Raw genomic sequence first — 27,213 nt, forward strand, 5'->3', positions numbered from 1 at the left:
GTAAGACTATGGCAGACTCAGAAATTGCAGGCTGCTTCTCATTCCATGATTTCTACTTGTCCACAGTGTCTCTTTTATCCCCAAAGGCATTAAGGAATGCTTGTCCTCAGTCAGAGCCCAGAGAGGGTGGGGGACTCGCTCACACCCACTTGGGTGAGTTGGGGTGCTGGCCTCACCCAGCCAGGAACTCTGGACAGAAACCAGAGGGAATGGGGAAAGCCAGGAGAAACCCAGATAAGTAAACAGAGACCCATTGTTAAGGATGACGGGGGAAGGTGGAGGAGACACAGCATAGGTAAATATGGCTTGAGAGTCATATGGGCAGTTGACACATTCTACAAGACAGAAAGGGCCTTCAGATCCTTCCACGAGCATAAATTTACCCCTGATATCTTTTTCCTTTCTGTTTCAAATGACTTCAGAGTGGCTTGTGATTATACATTTAATAGTTAACTAACATCTTTCTCAGGCCCGTGTTTGGTGCCTTTCCCTTTGTGAAGAAGACACTTCTCTCTTTGAGAGAAGACAATGGATTGGCTTCAGTAAGCTCACAACATTCCCAAAGTTGTAAATGTATATATATGTACATGCAGATTTTCTTTGTTTCTTTCTTTCTTTCTTTCTTTCTTTCTTTCTTCCTTTCTTCCTTCCTTCCTTTCTTTCTTTCTTTCTTTTTTTTTAAGATTTTATTTATTTGACAGGGAGAGATCACAAGTAGGCAGAGAGGCAGGCAGAGAGAGGAGGAAGCAGGCTCCCTTCTGAACAGAGAGCCCGTGTGGGGCTCTATCCCAGGAACCTGAGATCATGATCTGAACCAAAGGCAGAGGCTTAACCAACTGAGCCACCTAGGCGCCCCTGTGCATGCAGATTTTCAAAGATATCTGCAATCTTAAAAGACTAAAGCCACTGCTTTCTGTTTTCCAAGCACAGGAAAGCATCTCAGAGAGGAACTCAGGGATCATGAGGTGTACTGTGATGGACACTTGACTCCTGTCCTCTGCCTGGCCCCTCCTGCCCAAAAGTATTTTCTGGGTGTTGCGTATAGAGAGATGTGGAGAAACAGAAAAGGTTGACTGGGGAAACAGCACACGGTTTTCCCGGTCCACGGTCTTTTCCTGACCCATTCTTCCTGGCCTGGCCCAACATGAGGGTGACTACAATCAGGGAAATTCCTAGAATTGCTTGCTTCTTGTTGCCGAACGGCAGGTCCTGGGCAGCCAAGGAGCCGCATCCCGCCTGTCGCCCTGTAAACTGAAGCTGACCGTGGCCACAAGGGGGCAACACGCACTGCCCCGACTGGGATGGCTCTGAGGGCGCCGCCAGACCCCGGCAGCTGTCGCCGGTAAAAGGAGCCGGTTCCTGGCGGCCATTTCATTAGCTTCAAAATAATGTGACCCTGTGGAGCCCATAACTGACTTTCGGACCCCACGTATTGTATTGAGCAGGGGTTTATCGTCCTCCTATCAAAAGGGGTAGGTAGCAAAATGACCCTCCACAATCTGGTAGCTCTAAGGTGGAACTTGGAACAGCCTGAAATATGCAGAACTTATTACAGCTCATGCAATCAGCCGTGCAAACTGGCAAACATCCGTTCTGTGGCGGCTTAAAAATTGCAAACTATTCTTCAAGACAGAACAGAAGGAGAGACCATTTGAAGGAGAGACCTACCATTTCCGCTTTCAAGTGACCTGAGGCCCCCAGTCATTTATTTAACTGAAGGCTTCTGGAGGCTAGGTGGCATTATTATCACTTTCCTGATAAATATAATAGGCCTCCTTGGGGCTGTTTCCCGGCTCCCCCCTCTCGGAGGGCTTCCAACAAGATCTCCATGGGTGGCACAGGCTTGGCCTTTGTAACCCTGCCCCCTTGAACAGAACTGACAGGAACAGGATGAATAGCTGAGTTAAGCTGCGTCTGTCTGGTTTTCTCTCTGTCTGAGGCTGATGGAGAATGGGCATATGGAACTGAACCCTGCAAGTCACAGGGCACTAAGAGGAAAGTCCTTGAGCTCTGCGAAGAGCTCAAAACTCACAAAATCTACCTTGATTTCTACCCTTCCTGAGGGATGAATTTTTTTCCTGAAATTTCCTTAAGTTTTTGTTTCAAAATAAAATTATCCTTTAAAAATTATATACACATCCATACACACGCTTTATTTAAGGATGCGCTTGTGTGTCTGTATTAATTTTTTTTTTAAGATTTTATTTATTTCTTTGGCAGAGACAGATCACAAGTAGGCAGAGAGGCAGGCAGAGAGAGAGGAAGAAGCAGGCTCCCTGCTGAGCAGAGAGCCCAATGTGGGGCTCAATTCCAGGACCCTGGGATCGCGACCTGAGCCGAAGGCAGAGGCGTAACCCACTGAGCCACCCAGGCGCCCCGTGTGTCTGTATTTATATCACCTTGGCCCTCTTGCCATTTTGGGCCAGACAGTTCCTTGTTGTGGGGCTGTCCTGCCCATCGTAGAGTATTTCGCAGCATCCCTGGCCAATATCCACTTGATGTTAGTAGTACCCTTCCCCATTGTGACAGCCAGAATATCTCTAGACATTGCCAAATATCCCCTCTAGACATTGCCAAAACCAAGAACCACTGATGGAATGATCTGTTCATCTATCTATGTATCTATCTAACTTAAACCTATTTGATTCAGAATCTGATTCTTATAGCCAAAACATTATTGACTAAGACAGTGAGGAAACATGTGGACTGCCCAAATCTGAACATAACAAGTTAGCAGCAAAACCAGGACTAAATATGAGGTCTCCTGAACATGACCTGAACATCACCCACCTACTGCTCTCCTCAAGAGGACTTCTTTGCAGGGTCTCTGATCCCACCAGCTTGCCTACCATTGTGCCCTCCCTTACACTAAACACCTAGTACCATCAGAATTAAGAGATTATATATATATGGAAGAAAACACGCTGGCTTATTTCTTATTTGTTTGGGACACCAAAATGAAGAATCTGAATGAGGGTCCTGTGCAAGCTTTCCTCAGAGGAGTGTGGGTTTGTTGCTAGAAATGGCATGTCATGATCTTCCTTAGCACCCACGACAGAGACAAGCTTAATGACGGGCATTGTCGCCAAACCGGGAACCTAATCCTATCTGGAGAGATTTAGCTTGACGTGTTGATCTTCCCCACATTCCCATGTTTTCTGAGGCCACTCACCTCACCCAAGCCACTGTGGATGGTAGAAATAACTGGTTTTTTCCATTCAGAGCTCACATTAGTATTGGAAACTTTTGAAGGTCAGAAGGAGGTGAGAATGCCAAATAGTACTGTGTAACAAGCATGCAACAAAGTTGAGCAGATGAAAAGGATTATTTTGAAATTGACATCTAGTAAAATTTATTCATTGTGGTCTGCAATTATATGAGTTTTGGCAAATGCTTGGAGTCCTGTGACAACCACCGTAATCAGGATAAAAAGAGCTCCATCATAAAAAAGAATGTCGTTCCACTGTCTCTTCTTGTCAACTCTTCTTCACCAACCCTAGGTCTGGGCAACCACTCATCTGTTCTGTGTCCCTATAGTTCTGCTTTCTCCAAAATGTCTTATAAATAGAATCATGATGTATGGAACCGTTGGAGTCTGATTTCTTTTACCAGCAGAATGCATTTGAGAGTCATTCATGCTATTGCTTGTCTCAGTAGTTTTGTTTTTATTGCCTAGAGGTATTCCATTGTATGGATGTGGCCATTTGTCAAGTGAAAGACATTAGGGTTGCTTCTAGTTTTTGGAGATAATAAATAAGCTGTTTTAAATATGTGCCTGTGGGTTTTGGCTTGAACATAAGATCTCATATCTCTTGGGTAAACTTCAAGTAGTGGGACTGCCGAGTTATATGACAAATGTATGTTTAATGTTGTAAGAAATTTCCAAATTGTTTTCTGAAGTAACTGAACAATTTTGTGTTCCCATCAGCCATGAATGAAGATTCTAGTTGCTTCTCATCCTTACCAGTTCTTGATATTGTTCATTTGTTTTAAAATTTTATTTTAGGCCTTCTTATATGTTTGTAGTGGCATCTCATTGTGGTTTTATTTTATGTTCATCTAATGACTAAGGATGTTTAGCCTCAAGTGTCTGCCCAAATATTTTGCTCACTTTAAAAATCAGTTTGTTTTTATATTGTTGAGATTTGAGTGTTCTTTGTATCTTCGAGATACAACTCCTTTGTCAGGTATGTGATTTGCAAATTTCTCCCAATCTGTGGCTTGCTTTTGATTCTTAGTGCCTTTCACAGAGAAAAAGGTTTTAATTTTGTTGAAGTCCAATGTCAAATTGTTCTTCTACAGATTGTGTTTTTGATGTCGAGTTGTTTTTGATAGTCTCAACCCAGGATATTCTGTGGACATCAAATATGTTTTATAAATGTTATGGACTCTCTGAGTCTCTCATTCAGCTCTTGTCTGCAAAAGGTTTTTTTCATTTTTCTTCTCCAGCACTGCCCACATGAACACACCCACACACTTAAGCATTACAAACAGATTTCCTGTGTCATGCGGAACCCTCAGCCCACCCTTTCCAGGCTTCCTCCCAAAGATCACAAAAGTCACATTTTCCAAAGTAATTTTTTTTTAATCAAGCAGGGGAAAGTGCTGGAAGGTTGGAATGGTCCATGCTATTTTTTGTGGCCAAACACTCCAGAATGTCATTCTGGATCCCCTTTCTCAAAATCATGCAAATAGAAATGGTATTCTGGAAACTCATTTCCCACCCCACTCCCCAAAAATACATCCAACCCTGGTGTAACAAAGTCATGCTACAGATCAATGGACTTTAATCTTCAATCAATAGATTAGCTATGCTTATCTATTTTTTTTTTTTTAAACTTCCCATATGTTCAAAGGAACAGATGCTTTCAGGGGCTGCTCTTAAGTCTGAGTACAGTGTCCTCCCACTTCCGTCCAATGCGAAGCCGGCCATTTCTCAGTTGCTCCAATAAGGGAATGCAGGAAGGTGGGGGGGGGGGGCAGGGTGGAGTTAAAGCACAGAAGAGGAAAAGGATGATTCATTCCTGAGCACATGAAGTAAGTCCTTTCTTCCATTTTTAAATTGTACATTAAAATCTTTACCACTTCTTTTCGAAATGCGCCCCATGCCAGTTTATTATAAGACAATTCGGTTATTTTATATTCAATGACTCTCCATGTAGTGCCTACCTTGAGTTTAGTGAAATTGTCTTAAACCCAACCCAAACATTTCAAGTTACTTTTCATCCTGAAAAGGTCTCTTAGGCTATAAGATGCGCCAGGCCAGGGGACCTCAGAATTGGGAGTGAGTTCTGCCTGTCATGGTGTCAGTCACCAAGTCACCCATTCATGGTTCCCCTTCCTCCACTTCCTGTTTGTCCATTGGTGCTTCCTGCTTTTTCGGCTTCTGCACCCAGAACCTTAAATCTTAGTTTTTCCTTCAGTGACCAAATTGGCTAAAAGCAAACAAATGGATAAAGGAGGAAGAATGATGTTCTTCTAGTTCTTCTGTGGGCAACAAGAGACGTGTTACAGAGGCTGTGAGAAGCATCAAGTGTGGCCAACCACAAAGGGATGTATTAGGGCAAAGGTCTGCGTCTGACCACCAAGAAAGCTCAGTTCAGACAGACGTACTATGGCTGCTCACAGATGCATACAAAATAAATCCTAGTATTTTTGTGAGGACCTTGAGCGATGAAAGAGAAACCCACGCAAAGCATTTTGTTTTCAGACAGCTGATAACATTTGACAGCTTTGAAGCGGAAACAGAACTGCAGGATGTCGGTGGCAGTATCACAGGGGAAATTCTGCCTTCTGCCTCACTTGACTACTGTGAAGCAGCCTGAAATGGATAGAAATGCTGGTAAAGGACATCATTTTAGGAAAAAGTGAAATCCCAATCATTCCTCACAAGTTGGCAGCTCCAAGCAAGACATTGACATCGATGTTTTTATGGAATTTTTTGTGTGTGTTTCATGAATTTTAGAATGATTTCTTCTGTCAAACCCTGAAATTTTTTTTTTTTGCCAGCATTGCACAATATCATGGCAATGGAAATTTTCATCCATTCGACAGCCCTCAATTATACGACACAGTAGAAGTGTGGAAATGTTCTGCTATGTCATTTTCTGTTTCTTTGATGTGCCTCACCTGCATGATATCGTTTGTCCTTAGACAGCCCAAACAGCAAACACTTGATCTGATTCCCAACAATGTATGCGTCTTCCAATCTTCAGTAGCTGACTTTTCAGCAACACAGAGTATTCTCTCAGTCCCCTGTATGTATACGCATTCTTTACCACCTAAGAAATAGTCTTCCATTCTTGACATATGACTCAGTATTGAACGTTACCAAGTGCAAGTTCACAGTCTTTTGAGAACATATGGCTTTTTAGGTCCTGGTCCTCTTGATGTTATGAACCATTGTGAAACTATTGGAGTAGTTTTTCTAATGTTGAAGTATTATTACATTCCTGGAGTACTCTAGATCCTTGGGATACACGAGTGACAAAACAGACAACCCTCTAACTTTGTGGAGCTTGTGGTTGATTTAAAATGATTTTTATAAAATGATTTAGGAATGATTCCTTATTTTTCTATGCAGAGACTTTTCTGCCATCAGTACTTCCGTGTGTGTGTGTATGTGTGTGTGTGTGTGTGTGGCAATTAAATATTTACGGTTCTTGATCTTTTCTTTCGTAGCTTTACTTTTCTTTCGTAGTTTTTATGGTACAATGCTGTAACATTTTTTTCATTGTAAGTTTAGAATTCAGTGATTTGGGAGAAATTTATAGAGCTGTGCAGCAATTAGCGCAACTGTTATAAAACACTTTCATCACTCCAGAAAGTTTCCTCCTGTCCATTTACAGCCGTTTCCTGCCCTCACCTCAGCCCCCAACAACCATGATCTGCATCTGTCTCCATGTCATTTCCATTTCTGGGTATTTCTCATATATGGAGTTGGAACATGCCATCTGGTGCATTCCATCTCCGTCACTGAGCACAATATTTCTGAGGTCTGCCACATTGGAACATGTGTCTTTGCTTCATTCATTTCTGTTTACTTTTGAGTAATGTTGCATTCCGTGGATGGCTGTTTTGTGTTCCTTGTGTTTATCCATCCCCCAGTTGGTGGACTCTGGATTGTTTCCAGCTCAACCGTGAAGAATAATGCTGCCGGGAACATTTGCATACAAGAATGTTGGCGCTTTCACTTCTCATGCTTTGATCCTTAGAAGTGGAATTGCTGGGCATTAGGGTAAGCTTAGGTGTACCTTTTTAAAAACCATCCAGTTTAGGACGAGTAGCTCTTCTTCTGAAGAGTTTCCTTTTTAAAAATTTTCCCCCCTCTTTATGGTAGCCCTGGAGGAGTTGGAAAAGTGTCCCATCCCCTCACTGGTCCCATGACCCTGTTTGAGGGCCAGTAGGACAGGGCCATCAATTTTCTCTGGCCAGACTTTGAGCAGCTGGGATAAGCTGAAGATGACATGGTCCAGCCAGGCTCCTGTTCTCTGAGCACTTGCAGAAGTGGCTCTTGGGGGGTCTCCATTTTTCCCCATCTCTGGCACTACTGCTCTGCCCTTCGGAGCTGGTGCAGATTCTTCCTGGGACCTTCCCCTCTGGGCGGGTGGCTCTCCCTCCACCAACACTGCATTGCAGCTTGGTCCGCCCTGCCTTCCTCCATTGTACAGAAATCCTCCTCCCCGCAAATAGCATGCTGGTAGCGTTTTTCTTTACTTTTACTTTCATTTCACATTTTCCCAGATTCTTACCAAAGTAATTTTTTGTCAATGCAGTGGAAATTTGGAAATGAGGTTAAATCATCTGAAATTCTAGGTGGTTCTTCTTTCCTGAGCTCCTTCAGAGCATCCCCTTGTGCTCTCTCCAGCATTCCCACTGCCCTTTCTCTCTTCCCAAGGACTGCCTCTGTTTAAGCCCCAGAGACCCTGTCCAGGTTCTATGGTTTTGATGACGTCTTGGCTGGCAGCTTCAAGTTATACTGATGCGCTTTCTCCTTTTTTAATTTCCCAAATAATGAAACCCTCATTCTTGCTGCCTTTCTTTCTAATCATGAATTCTGCATACATTATGGTCTTAGTAGAAACTGCCAGTGAACAGAGAATAGAAGAATTTGGGGGCCAAGGAGGACCTTAGCAAGCATCTTGTTAAACCACTTCATTTTATATATGGAGCAGCTAAACTCTGCAGAAGTTCTTCTTGTTAGTGATAATAATAATAAAGCAAATCTATACTCACTTTGCTTTTCAGAAGTGATCGTTTATATATTGTATCCTGCGGGCAAATAATCCCATGAGGCAGGGCAGGGTAAGGTACCTAAGATACATAGCTAGCTCCTGAAATGCTCTCTTTTAAAACTTTTGGAATTTTCAAGGGTTTAGTTTATGGAAATTCTTTCTACAAATGGGACAGATTCTCCTTACTGATATCTCTTTCTTGACTCACTTTAGTCTTAAAACTTATATTTTGGGAGACTCACTGAAGAGGGAGGTCCCTGAAGAGAAAGCTAAAACAGAGCTGTTAAAATAAACTTTGTTGTTATTGTTGTTTTTAATTTAAAAAAAAAATGACCACAAAGAGAAGACGTAAGGACTACCCACACACCCACCTCTCAGGAAAATAATCTTAAACCCCACATCAGTCTGGTGTGACTCTTGCTATCATGTTTTTCTGTGTTATACCACATTTGTATTTACGATTTTCCAGTGGAACACTGTGCCTAGATGGGTGTCAATGTGTATTTCTTTTTTTTAACAAAATGGAGTTGCTTTGCCTGTACTATTTTGGAATAAGTAATATTTGATTCGTCTACATAAATTCAACATTTTCCCACATCATTATCATCCAATAAAGCATCATCTTTAAGTCTACTTAGTATTTTATGTCATAGGCATCCCATACCTCATTCAACCAATTCCATGTTTTTGAACATTTAGTGGTCTACATTTTTTAAACAGTAGTACTGCAGTGAATATCCTTATAAATAAACCTAATAGACAAACGTTGTTATCTCCTTAACTAAATTACTAGACATTTTCATTGGTTGAAAGAGCATGGATGTGTTTGCAGTTTTTGATATATTAGGTCTGGTTTCGAGTTGGAGAGATACGTGAAGATGATGGGTCCATAATGTTTGGGAGCTAAGATAATACTCCAGAAGAGATCGACCACACAGCTTGTCGTGCTGTCAGCCCTTGAGCAATAGTCATGGGGGCTTTTGTCGTTGCACCTCCCACTGTGTATTGTCACTGGGACTCCTCAGGGGATCTTCTGTAGCCTAATGGTGAAATTCACGAACACTCTAACCAGAAGCATGCCAGACCATCTGTGTTTAATTAAAGCCGCCCAGAATATGTCTTTTGCCAAATCCATTTTTTTCAATCAGTTAAATAAGTGCATTGCTAGAGGCCCATGTTCTTGATATAGAGCTGGAGTCCTGCCTGAGTTGGCAAATTTAGACCTGTCGCACGTAAAATAGGATTACAACACAACTTAAGCAGTTGAAAGATGCTCTGTAGGTTAATCGGAAAAAAATTTAGAGCTGAAAAATGCATTCAAGATGGTTCGTTTCCATCCTTTGATTTTATAAATGAGGAAACAAAGACTCAGAAAGGCCCAGAGAATTACACCGCTGGTTTGTGTCTGAGCTAGAACTTGAACCCAGGTCTTGTGAAGCCAGTCAGATATACCTTCCGCTACACTGTGCTACCTGTCTCTCTGCCACAGGGCCAGGGGAGCTAAGATCGAGTCGGCCATCTACCATGCTGCAGGGAAAGCCCATGGGCTATCACCTTCCCTAACTTCTGTCGTTGTAAACACTGATAATCAGTCACTCCATTTTTCCCATTGAGCCTGTGGTACGTCTCAGATGTTGTGCACAGTCCCCATTAGAAGGAATCGTCACATAAGATGAAGTCACCTTGTCATCCTTGCCACAGCTGCTTTTCAAAGGGGGGCTGTCCATTCTTCCTTTCCCTACGCTGGGAAAGTTTGTGTGTGTGCGTGCGCGTGTGCGCTCACACACATATACTGTGTGAAGATGCACACACACACACCAACACCACCACTAACAGTTTGGGGAAAAGTTGACGTTACAGGAAATACTATCCATAACTTGGAGCATCAGGAGTCCCTCAGTTTTTCGCCTTCATTAAGTGATAAAATGACAGCGCAGGGGGACGGAGGGGCAGGATCTGTCCGGGAAGAATGTGTCCGTGTGTGGTAGGACATCTGTGTAGGATCATCCTGCTGTGCTCAGAGGAATAACTAACAGGTCTGGAAATGCATGCCTGGGAAAATGAGCAAGTTGAAGTTCAGGGCAATAGTTGATGCGTGAAAGAAAAAAATAAGCCTCATAGAATGTATTTATAAACACTTTATAGAATCCTGAAAAAGATTTTTTATTATATACACATTTCAAACACCAATATGGAGGGCGAGTGTAATGAGCCCCATGTATATCCGTTACTGAAATTACACAGTTTTGAGATTTTGTCACATTTGCTTTAGCCATCCCTTGTTTTTTCTTTTTTTCTTTGCTTTGCTGAGATCTTTTAAAGCAGCAAATCCCTGATGCTATGGACCTTTATTCCTCATCCTTCAGTATGCATCTCTAAAACACAGACATTTTGCTTCCTTCTTTTTTTTTTTTTTAAGATTTTATTTATTTATTTGTCAGAGAGAAAGACACAGCGAGAGGGAACACGAGCAGGGGGAGTGGGAGAGGGAGAAGCCGAATTTCTGTTGAGTTGGGAGCCCGGTGCAGTGCTCGATCCCAGGCCCTGAGCTGAAGGCAGCTGCTTAATGACTGAGCCACCCAGGTGCCCCAACATTTTGCTTCCTAACCGTGCTGACTGATCACACCTAGCAAAACTAGGTATTGGTATCATTTCTCCCCTGCCCATAATCTAATCACCTCAATTTTTTAAAAAGATTTTATTTAATTATTTGACAGAGATCACAGGTAGGCAGAGAAGCAGGCAGAGAGAGGGGAGGAAGCAGGCTCCCTGATGAGCAGAGAGCCCGATGCGGGGCTCCATCCCAGGACCCTGGGACCATGATCTGAGCCGAAGGCAGAGGCTTCAACCCACTGAGCCACCCAGGAGCCCCTCACTTCAACTTTGAATAGAGTCTTTTTATCAGGTTGTAGAATAAGGGAAATACATCGTGACTTGTATACCAGGTCCATCCTACTGCAAGAATTGTTTGTTGTTCACAGTAGGATTGTAAGGTTAAATATCACTACTCCTGAAGGCTGGGGGAAGAAGGCTGTGGGAACAGAATGGAACAGACTGTGGGGTGGGTAGCCTTGTGCTTGGTCCTGGGGGCCAGTCTTGAGCATTGCCCCTGCTGGATTGCTGCGTTGAAACACTGGGAGCCCCGGATTCATCTGGGTTCATAAAATGCAAATACATCAAGCATTTGAATGAGTTATTTATTTATGAATGCCAGTGACTAAGCAAAACCTCTTTACTAGAAAAAATGACTAGTAGTGAGAATGGAAGGGTCACTACTTCTCCCAAGGCCCTTCTTGCTTCAGCACACCATGTGAGCACCCAGCAGAGACTCCTTTGCTAGCTGTCCCACAGTCCTACATGATGCAAAGTCCTTCCTTGCGCTGATGTCTGGGAAGGCAATTAGCGTCCATCCACAAACAACCCAAGATACTTTTACCACCCAGTTGCCAAATCTCCACTTCGCCTTGTGCTGAGGAAGAGGCAGCCCGAGCAGTGCTGAGTAGGAAGCATTCACAATTCTGCAAGCTTCTTGTTATTACGCTTGGCTTCCTGTTATGCAAAGATAGAAGTGGGGGGGGGGGAGCTTGAAGTGTTGAAACAGATAGAGACATGCACCCCCAGGAGGCAACTGGGCTCTCAATTCCTAAGAAATGCCAAGCTCCAAAATGTGTACACCAGAGCAGTGGCCCTGAAAAGGTGGCCTTGGCCGAGAGAATCTGGAGGCGCAGAAGACCTTGCAAGCCCAAGAAACAGGAAGCTGATTCTCTCCCTCCCTTGCCCTGTCTCCACCCTCCTTCTCTCTCTCTCTCTCTTTCTCTCTCCCTCTCACTGACACCCCCACCTTGCTCTTGTCTAACTCTCTCTCTCCTTTATATTGCTAGTGAGACCACATTTTAAACCTCTTCCTGCAAAGGACAGTGATCTGGGCTAAGTGTCTTTCCAAAACAGAATTTGTTCTTCTAGGGCAAAATCTTTACTTGTCAACCAGTGAAGGGCATTTCTACAGGCTATGGGACATAGGAAGAGTCAACCTGTTCAGTTCCTGGGTTTGGAGACAGGTGTTCAGAAGATGACTTTAAGATCGCCCTTTGAATGAGGTTTTATAAATTTGTCTCATGAGTGAGTGTCCTGGGGAAGCCCGTGTGACTTACTTTCAAGTGCACAGAGCAATCCCCTTGGCTGCCCTCAGTCTTAGGTCTTGTTGGTTTTTGCAGGTGGCCCGGTTTTTCATACTAAAATTAGAAATGAAACTTAGAATTCAAAGAAAAATCCAGGAGAGTAATCACAGGATACATTTTTCCTAAAGTTTAAATGTCAGGTTTTGAAAGTGAAAAGATTTTAAAAGTTCCCCAGGTCCCTGAATAGTGAATGCTTTAAAATGGAGAGCAGTGGGGCACCTGGGTGGCTCAGTGGGTTAAGCCGCTGCCTTCGGCTCAAGTCATGATCTCAGGGTCCTGGGATCGAGTCCCGCATTGGGCTCTCTGCTCAGCAGGGAGTCTGCTTCCCTCTCTCTCTCTCTCTGCCTGCCTCTCCATCTACTTGTGATCTCTCTCTATCAAATAAATAAATAAAATCTTTAAAAAAAAATGGAGAGCAGTTTGCCTTGGAGAGGAAAAAGAGAAAAGGAATAAAGAAAGTGAGTCTGGAGGTTCTGTAGTTAGAAGACCTAACTATTTTCTAGTGGGGGCCATGTTCCCATGGTCTGGCAATGGGACAGGCAAGTCTGTGTTCGCATGTGTGCATGCATGTGCGCATGCATGTGCGCTGGGACTAAGGAAGGCTGTACAGATCCCTCTTCATCAGGGAGTTAGTGATGATGGGAGGCTGGTGTTTTGCCCAGCTCCCCAGCAGCTGCATCCTCAGCCTGGTTGGGCTGCCAGCCACAGGTTGTGGTGTGGGCCTGAGTGCTGGGCTGGCGTGGGTTAGCTCCTCCCTTCCACACCTTGGCCACATTGGCCTTTGGTCAAGAATCCTTAGGTCTCCTGTAGTGAGCATGGGTGGCGCACTGGTAAGACATGGCAGAACTACCTAATATGTTCATTTTCCTGTCAGAGTGTCAGCACAGCCTCAGTGATGGGCTGGAGGTTTCAGTACCATTTTTTGTCACTGTGTTTTTTTTTTCCCCCAAGACCTATTGAGGCTTGCAGAGCCTACCGTGTACAGGAAAAGTAGCACAACACTGTTTATGCATAATATGGAGGCAAAATGGGTAGAGACTAAAGCAGGTATCGCATGTGATGGGTTGGGAATAGTGGCCTTGGTCCCTTACCCAGAGGCAAAGGTCCTTTGCCCATTTCCCACTTACCCATCTGAACCTGGCAACTACTACATGTTGATTCCCAGTTTAGGTGCCTCGCTTTACCCCTAGAATACATGCTTCTCTGTGGGCGCTGTAGCCTAGGGAGTGGTATTGGGCTTTGAAATCAGACTTCTAGCAGTAAAACTGGGGCAAATCATTTCACTTTTGTGAACTTCAGTTCCTTGTCTGAAAGATGGAGATGACCTTGTCTGTAAGACAGATGGTGTTTCCCACACAAAGTTCACATGAGATTTTTTTTTTAAAGATTTTATTCATTTATTTGACAGACAGAGATCACAAGTCAGCTGGGAGAGAGGCAGGCAGGAGGAAGCAGGCTCCCCGTTGAGCAGAGAACCCGATGTGGGGCTCGATCCCAGGACCCTGAGATCATGACCCGAGCTGAAGTCAGTGGGTTACACTGAGCCACCCAGGCGCCCTCCCATGAGATTTAAATGAAGTTAGATTTATGAAGTGTTTGTACTGTGGCTGGCACATGATAAATATTTAATGAATCTATCACTATTGATGTGCATCATTATTAGATCAGGGTTTAAATCTTTTATTGGTCACTCTGCTTGAGTGGACACATGCGAACACATCTAGAAATCCCATGAATAGGTAGACTGGCCAATATTTGTTGCATATATGCCTGATAGAGGCTTGCAATTCATTCTAAAATGTTGATTTTATTCACTTAATAGATATTTATTAGGAAACTTCAATTGGCCAGATGCTCTTCTAGGAGGTGTGTTTAGGTTGGTGAAGAAGTTGGTTGAACTCCCTGCCCCTGGAACCCTACTTTTTGATAGCTGAGCTTCCATTCCAATTTGCTTATCAGTGTTACTCTTTTCTCATTCTGATCTTACCAGAAAGAAAGCCTCAACTAAATGCTCCTTTAATAATTTGTGATTCATGACTGATTAGGAATCCCCCTATTTTTATACATGGGGAGTATGACAGGGCTGAAATCATCAAGAAATGGGACTGGATTTGGGGAAACAGGGGGTGGTAGAATGCATTTTTGTATGCCGGGGTGCACAATAAATACTCGAAACCCCACAAATCTCAAGTTCATTAATCTAGAGAGTTTCTTCTATTTTTTTAAACCCTGCCCATTATCCAGCACTGTCCCCTGCACATAAGAAATGCCCAATTAATTTTTCTGATTGGTTAATAAATGAGATAAGAGAGAAAGAGTAGGTTTTTGGTTAAGAATCCATGTTATGAATATTTTATTTGAGCATTATACAATATTATTTTCTCTCCATAACACACACACACACACACACACACACACACACACACACACGCTCAGACACACATGCACACATACACCCCTCTCATTTCTTCATTCCTCGCAGTTAACTTTTCTGAGTCAGACACTGTTAGGGTGCTCAGGATACTCAAATGAATAAGACATGGTACTTCTTGCTCTCAAAAACCTCTTTGTAGCTCTAGCAACTTATCACCTGCCAACATGCAATAAAAGCTCAAAGATGTTTATCCTTGAGGCTATGGGGCTTTCAGCCCACCTTTGGAGTCAAGTATACCTTTCTGAGAGAGAAAACTGAGATCAGAGACTCAAACACTCCTTTAAAAGAACGTCTTGCTTTTGAATGGTACCTTATATATTTAAGTAACCTCTTGCCGTACGTGGAAGGTTGTATAAGAGCGCACTGTACAAGGGCCTTGGCAGAAAGCCTGAGTAGGACTGAAACCCACTGGTGCTTCTCTCATCAAACTCTTACCCTGCTGTGTGGCTGCATCTACCCATACCAGAGGCAGAGGAACCTATTTCTTCACTCAATGGTCCCATGTGTTCCCCAAGGACAGTTCCTGGCCCAGGGATGTGAAATGGGCCTGAACTGACCCTGGATCTTTGCTTACCACAGGATGACAACCTCTGTTCTCTGATTTTGCTCTTCCAGGTAGCAGCCCCTGGTCCATCCCCAAACTCTTGGTGATAATGGATTTTCTTGCTTCCTCTTCCCCATATTTAGATCTGCCGCAAGCTCTCTTTAAGGGCCCAAGGAAAATAGCAACGTCTTCCATCTCATATATAAGTTTATCTCCATAGCCTCAAGTTAAAAATGCTTCTCTCTGTGCTGGTGTCCTGTGTGCCCAGCCTTCTCTTTGGTTTCTGAACCTCTGTTGCGTTACTTTTCAGATCTGAGATTTTCACATAACTCCCATCTCCCAGTTTTCACTTGCACCTTTCCCTCTGATCTCTTTCTTAATCTCCAGGCCTCACCTGTCAACACCAGAACTCTGGTGAAGTCCACAGCTCTTGGTCCAGCTTTATATCTAATCAGGCCCAGAAGGGGATTCCCCTGCCTGCTCAAATCCATTTTGTCTTCTGATCGCCTTCTCTGCCTCTATGGACAGGTCTCCCAGACCCATGAGCTATTTGAGGACAGGATTACATCAGTTGATCTTATATTCCAGAACCTGACATGGTTCCTGGTACACATGTGTGCTCAGCCAATGTACGGCAAACAAACGGATGGAGAAGGCTGCCTTACCTGAGGTCACCCCAAGTCTCACATGAGTCTTTGCTTCCCACTCCTCCTTGTCTGAGGGTTCCTTCACAATTGTCTACCCTAGTCTGTCCTTCTGCCCTGTCACCGTCCAAACTAGACATCTGGACTTGCACGTGGAACGTTGTATAATGTCCAGCTCGTCTTCTCTTTTTCCTTTTCTTTCTCTCTCTCTCCATCCTTTGATCCCTTCTCTTTTTCATCTCTTCTGTCTTTTCTCTCATTTATGTCCATTTTATGGCCTCGATATAGCCTCCCTTTAATGCTCATGTTCTAAGAAGCAGACAGTAGCTTAGGCCTCTCCACCTACCATTATTCATAGTGATTCTTATAGACTAGCCACCCACAAGGTACATATCATTATCACAGCTTCACGGAGGAGGAAACCAACCCCCAGAGATAGAACATGACTCACCTAACGCTACACACATAGAAGCCTGTGCCCTCTGCCACTTCAGCCTACCTTCTCTTCCAGGCACTGTGTTAGCTGCTGGGGGTACAAGAATGAGCAAGGCCAAAGGCAGAGCCCCTTTATCTCCTTAGAGCATATGTGGGGAGGGGAGGCAGAGAAAGGACCAAGCAGGATGAGAAGAGCTTTGATAGACATGTCCTCAGTCAGGAGGGAACAGAGCCCAGGGAGCGAGACTGGCTAGGCTAGGAAAGCCTCTCATGGGAGATGTGGCCTGCAGAAAGTCTTGAAGGATGAGAAAAGGCTTTCCAAGAGATCAAACTGGGGAGAGAGAATATTCCAACAGAGAGAAAAGTGTGTTGTCATGAAGGAAGGGCAGTATGTGTGTGGAGAAGGAGCAGGAAATGCAGGAGGAAAACTGAAGGACTAGCTTGTATCTTTTAGCGATGAGGGAGCTGGAGGATTATCAGAGTCTTTAGGCAAGAGAATAACATGATCAGATTTGTGTTTTAGAGGGACCATGTCATAGACAATGTCACCAATGGACTGGAAGTGAGACTGGTAGAAGAGACATATAAGGGAACTCTTGTGGAAATCTAGGGGGAGAATAGAAGGGCCCACAAAAGCAGGGAGGTGGGTGGGTAGAGAGGAAGGCTGGATCTGAGAGTTGTTGACTGTGGTGACTGTGAAATGGGGCAACTTTCCACTTTGTTTGGCTGGCTGGGAAGACATCCCTCACAGCACATCATGGAGATCTGTGGAGGTAAAGCAGGTTAGGTTTGGGTGTGTTTGTGGGTGTAAGGTGAAGGGAACGGTGGAGGGAACAGGGGAAGGTAGTACTTTTCACTAGAAACATGGTGACCTTGAGATTCCCATTGAAGTATATGTAGGCAGTTGGACAGATCTGCAGCTCAGGTTTCTGGGGGGTAAAGCATGTATTATCTACTCCCTTTTCAAAGCCATGTAACATGGTTCCCAGACTAATGCTTTGCTCGTATGAACATTGAGAAAATACCCACCTTTGGATGAACTATCAGCATCTCACCCATACATTTGGACCCATCTAAATGGAATCTAAACTGCAGTGGAGCTGAGAGCAGATAGAAGAAATATCTCAAAAGTAGACCATGGAAGATTTTGTGATTGATTACTTTGGGGATTAGGGGTCAGAAGATGGAAGATGAAGAAAGGAAGCGACAATGCTTCCCAAGCTGACTTCTCTGTTTATACTTCTCTCTTGAATTTTCTCTTGTTCTAATTTGGGGCAGAGAGTAGCTAACTTCTACTACAGAAACAGAATCCTCTGGGCATGTGGTACTTCTCCCATTTCTCTTTTCTTTCTGGTGCCCTCCCAGACTACAGACTAAAATTCAGTATACACAGAACTATTCTAGAACTCGTCTATATTTTCTTCTGGGCCTCCCTTGCCAAGGTACGTCAAGTGGCTTCATATTACCTCTCAGATCAAGGCTGGCTGCTCGTTCTGCCACCCGAAACCGTGTTTTCTCGGGGATCTCTAGCTTGATTTTCTATTTGATGAAATGCTGCCCCACCATTTATAACCATTTTTGTCTCATGCTAAGTAACGATAACACTCCGATTTCAGGAAGTGCTGACCAATAGAACTTTCTGTGATGATGGAAATCTTCTCTATCTGTGGTGTCCAGTCCTGTGGCCATGAGCCACATGGGGTTATTGAGCACTTGAAATGTAGCTGATGTGACTGAGGAAGTAAATGGAACATATTTTAATTCTACATGTATATAGCCACTCATAGCAAGTGGCTACTGTTTTGGATAGCACAGTCTGAGGAGCTTCTTTTTTCTCTCTCTCCTTAAGTCAGGGTGGGTTTCTGACTTTATTGAGGCCCTCACTTCCCACTTCCCCAGAGTGTTCTGTAAATGCTTAGCAACTGCCTTCTGACTTCCTGCCTTCTCTGGTCAGCCTGCAGCCTCCTCTCCAGCCCCCTCTCCAGCCCACAGCCTGGCTCAGATCTCCTTCCCACGGGGCTGGGATCGTGCACTCGTGCAGTGACTGGCTCACAAGTGAAGCTTATCTCAGTTATTATTTTCATTATGAGAAACAGCTCCATTAATAGTAACAGATTTCTTTGTTTACTTTATCTGGGAACAAGTCACACCCACAAAGAGGAGACTGTTCAAAGGCACTAACAAGGAAACTTAGCCAAAAACAAGTCAAACACAAAGCCCACCAGGCTTCTTTCCCTGATACTTGAATCATCTCAGGGTAGGTCTGACTGATGAGCAATGCTGAAGGCTAAGGTGGGAGACGGGTCTGATGTGGGACAGAAAGCTTCCCTGCTTAGTCACTGGCTCACTGGAGGCCCAAATGTCACCTTACCAGTGACATTGGGGCTACTTCTGGCAGTGTGGAGGCTTATACGAGGCCATCCACACTCCAACTTGTAAGCATGACCCAGTGAGTATAGTCAAACTACCCACAATGAGGATGATAATAGGTACTCAAGAAACTGGGTGGATGTAGGGGTGAATGGAATAATTTCTGGAGCATGAACGATGTTAGATAAAGCCTTGACCATATGTAGGCAGAAAAGGTGGTTGCCTACCAGTCCAGTCCCCTAACAGGGACATCCAAGCCCCTGTTGGCCAGGTCCAAGAATAAAAGACCCTCAGGCCTCCTCTTGCCTTTGCCAGGCCATTCTACAATGCACAGATGTTTCTAGAGGAGGTTTTGATTTTGTGTATTTGTTTTTGTCATCATTTTTGCCACAACAAAGCATAAAAACTTCGCAGAATTGACCACAGAAAAATATCCCAGCAACCAAGTTCCATGCTTGAGTTAATTCTACAGTGTCTTTTTGGCTTCTGTCTCCCCCATCCCCCTTTAGTTTCTCCCACCATGGTTCCCCCACCAACAATTTCTTTGGGTCTCTGGGGGTGGCTCAGGAGGCCCGAGTCCTCATAATCATCATGTGGCATCCGCCTGTTTCTTGTTCCTTGTTTCTCTCCTTTCCTCGGCTGGCTTCGTTTGGTGGCATCAGCCTGGAAGCCAAGGGATGCTTCTTCATTATGGCCCTGTTAGAATGGTAAGTCTCCCTCTCAAGTGTGGTGCAACTTCAGGCGAATGGCCTGGCTATGCTGAGTCTACTGAGGTGAAGGAGAGAACCCCCGAATTTGCCAGAATGCCTCCCTCCTCCACTTTCTTTAAAGATTGTGGGTGTGAACCATTCTTTGTCATCTACTATCTGCCCTCTTTCTAGGACAGACAGGAGTCTTCACAACTTACAGTCTCGACCCAGAGAGACACAGAGCTGTACCTGGTTCTTCAAATGCTTTTTTCCCAGTGTATTCCGGCCGAGAAACTCCTATTATCCCCTTAGATCATGTACACTGCCTTAGAGTACGTGACTAGCCTCAGTGTGGCTGTTGTTTGAGCTATAGGTGGAAGATCATGAAGATGGTGGTTAACTGAGGAACAAGATCTAAGATAAAATTCTTAACTGGGGTGCCAGAAGACAGTGATATAAAGCAAACCCTTTGCAAGCATTCTGCCAAATTGCCATCAAAATGTCAAACTACCTCTTACTACAATCGAGTTTATGCACTGTTACAATGATGTCTGCCCAAGAGGAGGTTGAACCAACTGCCTTGTCCCAGTGTCCAACCTAGTATGACCTCTCCAGTCCTTGGTGGGAGGTGACGGTGACTACAAGCTACAGGGATGTGACAGGAACGTAAGTTCCTTGTGAGGATCAAAGGAGCATAGTTGTCTTCAGACAGCCATGTAGAACTCAAGGGTAAAACACATAAATAGAGTGATCACTCTGAATACGATTAGTCTGAGATGCCATATAAAATTCTGGTACTTAAAAGTATGGCATGAACAGAAATAAAGTTTGAAAATCAAAAGCAAAGGGAAAAGTTATCAATTCAATACAGTAAAGATAGAAGTGAAGGACTAGAGGAAGCTTGAGGAAGGAGTGACCTTTTGAAATGCACAGGGAAGTTTTAGGAAGCTCTCAGAGATGATCTCCAGCTTTGTAGTGGAAGCAAAGTCACCTGTTGATAAAATGAACAAGTAATTGGCTTATCTTGGACCACTTACATATGTCCAAGTTCTATGTGTTTATATATGTTAGCTTGTTTAATCTCCACTGTGATTCCACAGAGCAGGTAGGGACTGTTACTGCCCTAGTTTAACAAGTGAAGAAACTGAGAGGCTCAGAGAAGTAGTATACTGGCCCACGAACCAGGAAAGGAATGACTGGTCTCCAGCCAGCCTGGGAGAAACTGGTCAGAGTGAGGTTGGCTGCGTTCTGCGGCATCATGAATGGGGACCCACAAAGGCTGAAGAAAGGGGCTGTAAGACAGAGACTTCTTCCAGCAAGAACGCAGTGTGGGTGCTAGGGGTGGGGGGTGTCCCATCATCAGGGTCTGGTGTTCGATGTGGTGGACCTCTGTAGAAGGGCGTTGTAGACTTGGCAGGGAAAGAAAGCAGGTGAGGATCAGAGGATATATCCAGCCGCACCACAGGCCTGCAGACCTGTTGCTGTGGAGGGAAGGAGAGGGGACAGTTATCCTGGTTGGGAGTTGCCCTGGAGACGAGCTGTGGACACCTGGACCTCATCCAGACACGGCAGTGCTCTGGTGTGAAAACATGGGGGTCTGGATTCAAATTCCCGTTCTGTGTTCTGCTGGCGGGTATGGTTTCCTTTGGTACCTGTGTGTCGTCAGCGCAGGGAACAGCCCACCCGACTGATCCCGTGGTCGGAAGGCAGCTATGGCATGGCGCCTGGTATATAGCAAAAGGGCTGTAAACACTCTCAGAGGGCCGGGGACAGAGTGGCAATGGGTGACACTGGGCAGGAGCCTTCCGGAGGTGCCCGCCTCCTGCACGGTGGGGGCGTGGAGCGGGCGCGGGGCTCGGGTTCCGCGGGAGAGGGACGTCAGGCGGCCCCAGCTCCTGCTCTAGGGCCAGTGCCCGGTCAGCTTCCGGCTGCCTCTGCAGCCGCATAGGACTCCCCGAGCCCTCCGAGCGCGCACTGTTTTCTCTTTCTCTTGTCAGATACCGACTCCCACGCAGGAAAAAGGAAGCACCTTTTGTCAGATGCTGCGGCCACTTCCTCTTCAGAAGGCTCCAGCCAGCCTTTCTCTTTGCAGAATGACGGGGCCGGCGCCGGGCGCCGGACTGCGTGTGCATCGGGCCTCTGGCTGTCACCGGCTTCCCGGTCTCTGGCCGACCCGTGCCCGGAGCAGGCTGCTCGGCTGCCTCTCGGCCGCTCGGGGCTTCGTCCCTCCTGCAGGCCTGGCCCCCTGAGCCCGGCTCGCCTGGGGTGCATGCAGCGAGCCTCTTGGCCCCCTGGGGCTTCCTCCGTGGCCCCGGCGCCACCCCCCCCCCCATTCCTCCCACGCACACAGCTTCATGTCCCTGAGCCAGCCTGCCTGTCTGTTCCTCTCCATAGCTCGGTCCAGGAGTGTGATGACCGGCGAGCAGATGGCTGCCCTCCACCAGCTGTCTGCCCCCAACCCGCTGGAGAGGCCCATCAAGATGGGCTGGCTGAAGAAGCAGAGGTCCATCGTGAAGAACTGGCAGCAGAGGTACTTCGTGCTGAGGGCGCAGCAACTCTTCTTCTACAAGGATGAAGAGGACACGAAGCCGCAGGTACCAGCCAGGCTGTTGGTCCCCACCGGCAGGGCTGTCAGCCTGCGCTCAGGTGAAGGAAACACCTGCAGGCCTTCTCCTTAGGCTAGATGTGCACCCATCCCAGAGGCATCCCCTCTCTCCTTCCCACCGGGTTTTAGATCCATAAACTGAGTGGCAGAGAGGACAGAGGGCTCCTCCTCTGGGAAGCCCTGAGGGGAGCTCTGAGGAGCTTCCTAAACTCAGCCTTGAGGTGAAGGCTGGTGATCATGTCTTGATGGTGACGCTGAGCACGAAGGCTCCGAGACAGCGGGTTTGCCTTCAGGCAAATTGGTTTGTTTGTTTGGCCAACATTTATTGGGCATCTAATATGTACTAGACATTGTTTGGGGTACTTGAAATCAACCAGAAGGTAAAACAGATAAAAGTCTCTGTGTGTGGAACTTAGAAAATAAGGGGGCAGACAGAAAATAATAAATAAGGAGAGTATGTGGTTTGTTAAAAAAAAATAACTAGTTCCATGAGATTTAAAAACAAACAAACAAACAAAAAGAATGGTTTAAGGGGAGATCCAGCATCTGGGAGTTGATATGATTTTACAAAGGGTGGGCAGTATGATTAAGGAGAGGCAGTTAGCCAGGAAGGATCTCTGGTGAAGGAGCACTTCAGGCAGAGAGGAAAGCCAGTGCAAAGGCCCGATGGGGGAGCATGTCTGGGGAGCGCTGAGAATACCAAGGAGGCCAGTGTGGGAGCACCAGAGCTAGAGAAGGAGGGGATCAGAGGGGATGGGGTCAGTAAGGGGAAAGCAGGGTCTAGGATCACAGTGAAGATAGCAAAGAAGAAGACCACTGAAGGACTTGAGGGTTTATGCCGAGGACTATGGGGAAGCATTGCAGGGTTCTTAGCAGAAAGGGGACATTTCTTTGGCTTATGCTTAAAAAGATGGCTCTGGCTACAATGTTCAAAATAGATTTAGGGCCAGAGGAAGAAGGCACGAGGGTAACCTAGGGGAGAGGTTATATTGTTTAGAATGTCAGTGGGGGGTTGTGGGCTAGAGGAAAGTGATCAGGTTCCTGGTATACTTTGAAAGTACAGCAAACAGGATTTCCAAATGGAGTGGATGGGGCCTGAGAAGACTTTGGTCTTTAATCTTGGAACTGGTGAATCCTCCCGGCCATCATGGTACATGAAGGTGAAAAGGCGTGCTATTAACAATTACCCTGGGACCCCAGGTGTAAACTCCATGTCTTGGAGCATCCAAGACGGCTGGCCACCCATCCAGATTCACGTCTGTGATGGTGGAAGAACAGGCTTTGCCAGAAGGAACTTATTAGGGAAGATAGACCCTAAAACCTTCTGGATCTAGAAAAAAAAGCCTCAAGGAGAGTAAGAATATTGAGGGTGGATGGCTGGGAATGTAAAGAAACAAGACAGTAATTTTGGAAGAGGACAGATCTCTTTAAGAATAAGCTTGGGGATCTGTGACACATTAGCAGCACCTGGTTAACCAGGCCCTTCCCTCAAGTTGTCTGTCACTGCAAAGGCTAAAGATGGGCCAGAGACCCCACCACAGACTGTGTTCTTGCTCAGTGACCCATGCATGGTAACCAGAATTCTTTTTACTTTATGAACAACCCAGACCCTATCAGAGCCAAGCAGTTATAGGCCAAGATGGTGGCGACTGGTGCGTGAGGAGCAGACGCAACAAGTCTTCCCATCCACGAATGAGGGAGGTGGCACCAAGGCATTAGCCTTCCCCCATCAGCAGGAAGGACAGCTCAGTGGGGTTTACTTCCCCAAGGTATAGACGGTGAGAGGTACAACATGTCCAAGCTTGTATTCTTTCCCTGGCTCTTCTCCCAGGAGACTGGCCAGGTAACTATTTAATTATTCTGGGCTCCTCTTTCTTCTTTTGTAGAATAAGACAATCATATCTGGCCTGCACTTATCACAGGCTCCAACGATATGAAGCATATGTAAAAAAAAAAAACGTTTTGTGAAGGCATAAACTTGATGCCAATGATTAAATAAATTATTAGAGGTCCTAGCTTCTCTCCTTTGCTTCTGAAGGAGGTAACTCAAAATCCTTCCAGGGATAAAGTAGCCTGAGATAATTAGGCAAAGCTTCTAGGATGAAAGTACTTTGTGTTTTTTTTTTTTTTTTAAAAGGAAATCTATTAATATAATACATCAGATCAGTAGGTTGAGATCAATAAGTCAAGTAAGGAAAAACTGCACAACCCCTAAATTGTGGTTTCAACCACAATTATCAGCATTTGATAAAATCCAATACTCATTTCAGATATAAAAAGGCTTTTGAAAAGCTTTTAGGGATGAAATGATAATGTATTAGAAAGAAGATTTTAATGTATATAGATATGGATACTTTGATTACAAAAGATGCATGGTAGGAAATTTGGAAGATGTGGAAGAGAACAAAGCAGAAAATGAAAATGTTCCCATTAGCAAGAAATAGGCACCTAAATTCTCACTTTTTCCAGTTCTTTCTATACATATACCTTTAGGAACTCAGCTAGTCTAAATGCAAATTAATATAATAATATTCTTTAATTTAAAAATTAACAATTTATGAATTGTTATTATGATGATCAAATATTCTTTTACAATGTTATTCTTTTTTTTTTTTAAAAAGATTTTATTTATTTATTTGACAGAAATCACAAGTAGACAGAGAGGCAGGCAGAGAGAGAGAGGGAAGCAGGCTCCCTGCTGAGCAGAGAGCCCGATGTGGGACTCGATCCCAGGACCCTGAGATCATGACCTGAGCCGAAGGCAGCGGCTTAACCCACTGAGCCACCCAGGCGCCCTACAATGTTATTCTTAATGGTGGCAGAATAGTCTACCGTATGGACATTCTGTAATTTATTTAACTAATTTTCTAATGAAAATAAGTTGAGAATTTGGGCTGATATTTTTATACTATTATTACAAATAAGAGTTAAGTGGACATCTTTGTAGACTTTTTATATATCTGTAATTATTTCATTAAGATAAAGGAAATTGTTAAAAATAAAGCACTTTCTTATGCTATCATTAAACATTGTTTTGGGATTCGTAGATATTGCAAACATCTAGACATGACATGAGGGTGTCTGGGTGGCTCAGTTGATTAAGTATCTGCCTTTGGCTTGGGTCATGATCCTGGAGCCCAGGGATCAAGTCCCGCATGGGGTTCCCTGCTCAGTGGGGAGTCTGCTTCTCCCTCTGACCCTACCCCCTCTTGTGCTCTCTCACTCTCACTCTCTCAAATAAATAAATACAATTTTTAAAAAAGAAAGGAAAATATGATTATTAAAAAAAAAAGAAATGGGGGCGCCTGGGTGGCTCAGTGGGTTAAAGCCTCTGCCTTTGGCTCAGGTCATGATCCCAGTGTCCTGGGATCGAGCCCCACATCGGGCTCTCTGCTCAGCAGGGAGCCTGCTTCCTCCTCTCTCTGCCTGCCTCTCTGTCTTATTTATTTATTTGATCTCAGTCAAATAAATAAATAAAATCTTAAAAAAAAAAAAGAAATGACATGAAAGTTACCGACATGAGCTAAATTCTTGGGAAAAAATAAAGGCATATTTCTATGCTATGCTTCACACCATTCATGGTTCTGGATGGACTAAAGACTTAAATGTAAAAAAAAAAAAAAAAAAAAACAAAAACAAAAAACTGAGTTCATAAAAGTCCGAGAAGAAAATGTAGCTATCTGCATAATCTTTGGAAGGCACGTGTTTTTCAAGCATAGTATAAGCAACAAAGACAGTACGAGGGAAAGGCTAATTTAATTACATAAATAAAACTACTTGTACCTTAAAAGCCAACATCATAAAGTGAAAAAGCAAACAACAAGAAGAAAATTATTGTATATGTGTAAATGGTAAACAGATATTCTTAATATTCAAGGTATTTTTTCAAACCTATTAAAAAAATCCAAATAGCTCAATAGAAAAGTGAGCAAGTGATGCAAACCAACAACTTACCAAAGAAATGTAATCCCCAGTATGTGTATAAATATTTCAGTCTCAGTAACAATTAAGGCGGTGCGATGTAATATAATGAGACATCACCATCCCTAGCAGTGCTTTTCTAGAAATTTTGATGTTGGTAAGGACAGGGAATAGGAATTATTATAATGCAGAGCTGATGGAAATGAAAATCTGTGCCACCTTTCTGGAGGGTAATACATGCTTTTTTTTTAAAATACAAACTCTTTGACCCTGTATTTCTAATTCTAGGAATTTAACCAAAGTGACTGCTTAAGACTGGTGTAGATAAAATTTTTTAAATATTTTGTTTATTTATTTGAGAGAGAGAGAGAAAGAGAGCATAAATGGGGTGGGAGATTGGGGAGATAAAGGGCGAAGCAGACTCCCCGCTGAGCAGAGCCCACGATGCAGGCTGGACCCCAGGACCCTGAGATCATGCCAGAGCCAAAGACAACTGCTTAATTGACTGAGCCACCAAGGTGGCCCAAGACCGATGTAGATAATTAAATTTACCTGTATATGTTTTCACTACAGTATTGTTTATAATAGCGATGTTGAAAATAATGCCCAGTGGTGAGGCTAAGTTATATCAAGGAACTTTTGTACATTAAACAACAGAATACAAGTCTGCTGTAATGCCCTAAATTAATACTTTTGGAAATGGAAAACTATCCATAATATTGCTTTGAAAAACAAAAGCAAAAAAGGGCCTGTTTACAATGGAGGGTGATGTATCTAACTAACCCCATTGTTGAAGGAAAAACGAATGAATGTGAATTTATGGGAAAACAGCTGGGGGACCTGTTAATAGTGGTTATCTCCTCTGAGCACGAGTTTCACACAATTTTTAATTTTCCTCTTTTTTGTTCATTTTCCAGTCTTTCTATAAGGTATAATTTAGTTATAACTTTAAAAAGAACACACACATTTCTATCCCTTAAAAAAAATCTCAGAGAGAAACCCCAGTAATTTTGGAGCAATCAGGTGAAAAGGACCCTCAGGTACACAGATGATATGTATAGAAGCTGGTACGATCTTTCTAGAAAGCCATTTGGCCGGATTTCTAAGAGCCAAAAAAATATCATACACTTATGGAGTTATTTTATTTTTAGGAAATAGT

At 44.2% G+C, this 27,213-nt stretch overlaps 1 protein-coding gene across 2 annotated transcripts in view; it reads left to right on the plus strand.

The window, feature by feature from the left end:
- The window catches only part of ARHGAP25 (Rho GTPase activating protein 25), an 85,246-nt gene that overhangs the window by 19,707 nt on the left and 38,326 nt on the right, over positions 1-27,213 (plus strand). For both annotated transcript variants that reach the window (XM_059187864.1, XM_059187863.1), the window contains exon 2: positions 21,923-22,122. In XM_059187864.1, coding sequence (XP_059043847.1) covers positions 21,923-22,122 — 200 coding nt within the window. The remainder of the gene's footprint in view (positions 1-21,922; positions 22,123-27,213) is intronic.

This window comes from Mustela lutreola, chromosome 9 (genome assembly GCF_030435805.1).
Source record: "Mustela lutreola isolate mMusLut2 chromosome 9, mMusLut2.pri, whole genome shotgun sequence".
Lineage (NCBI taxonomy): Eukaryota > Metazoa > Chordata > Mammalia > Carnivora > Mustelidae > Mustela > Mustela lutreola.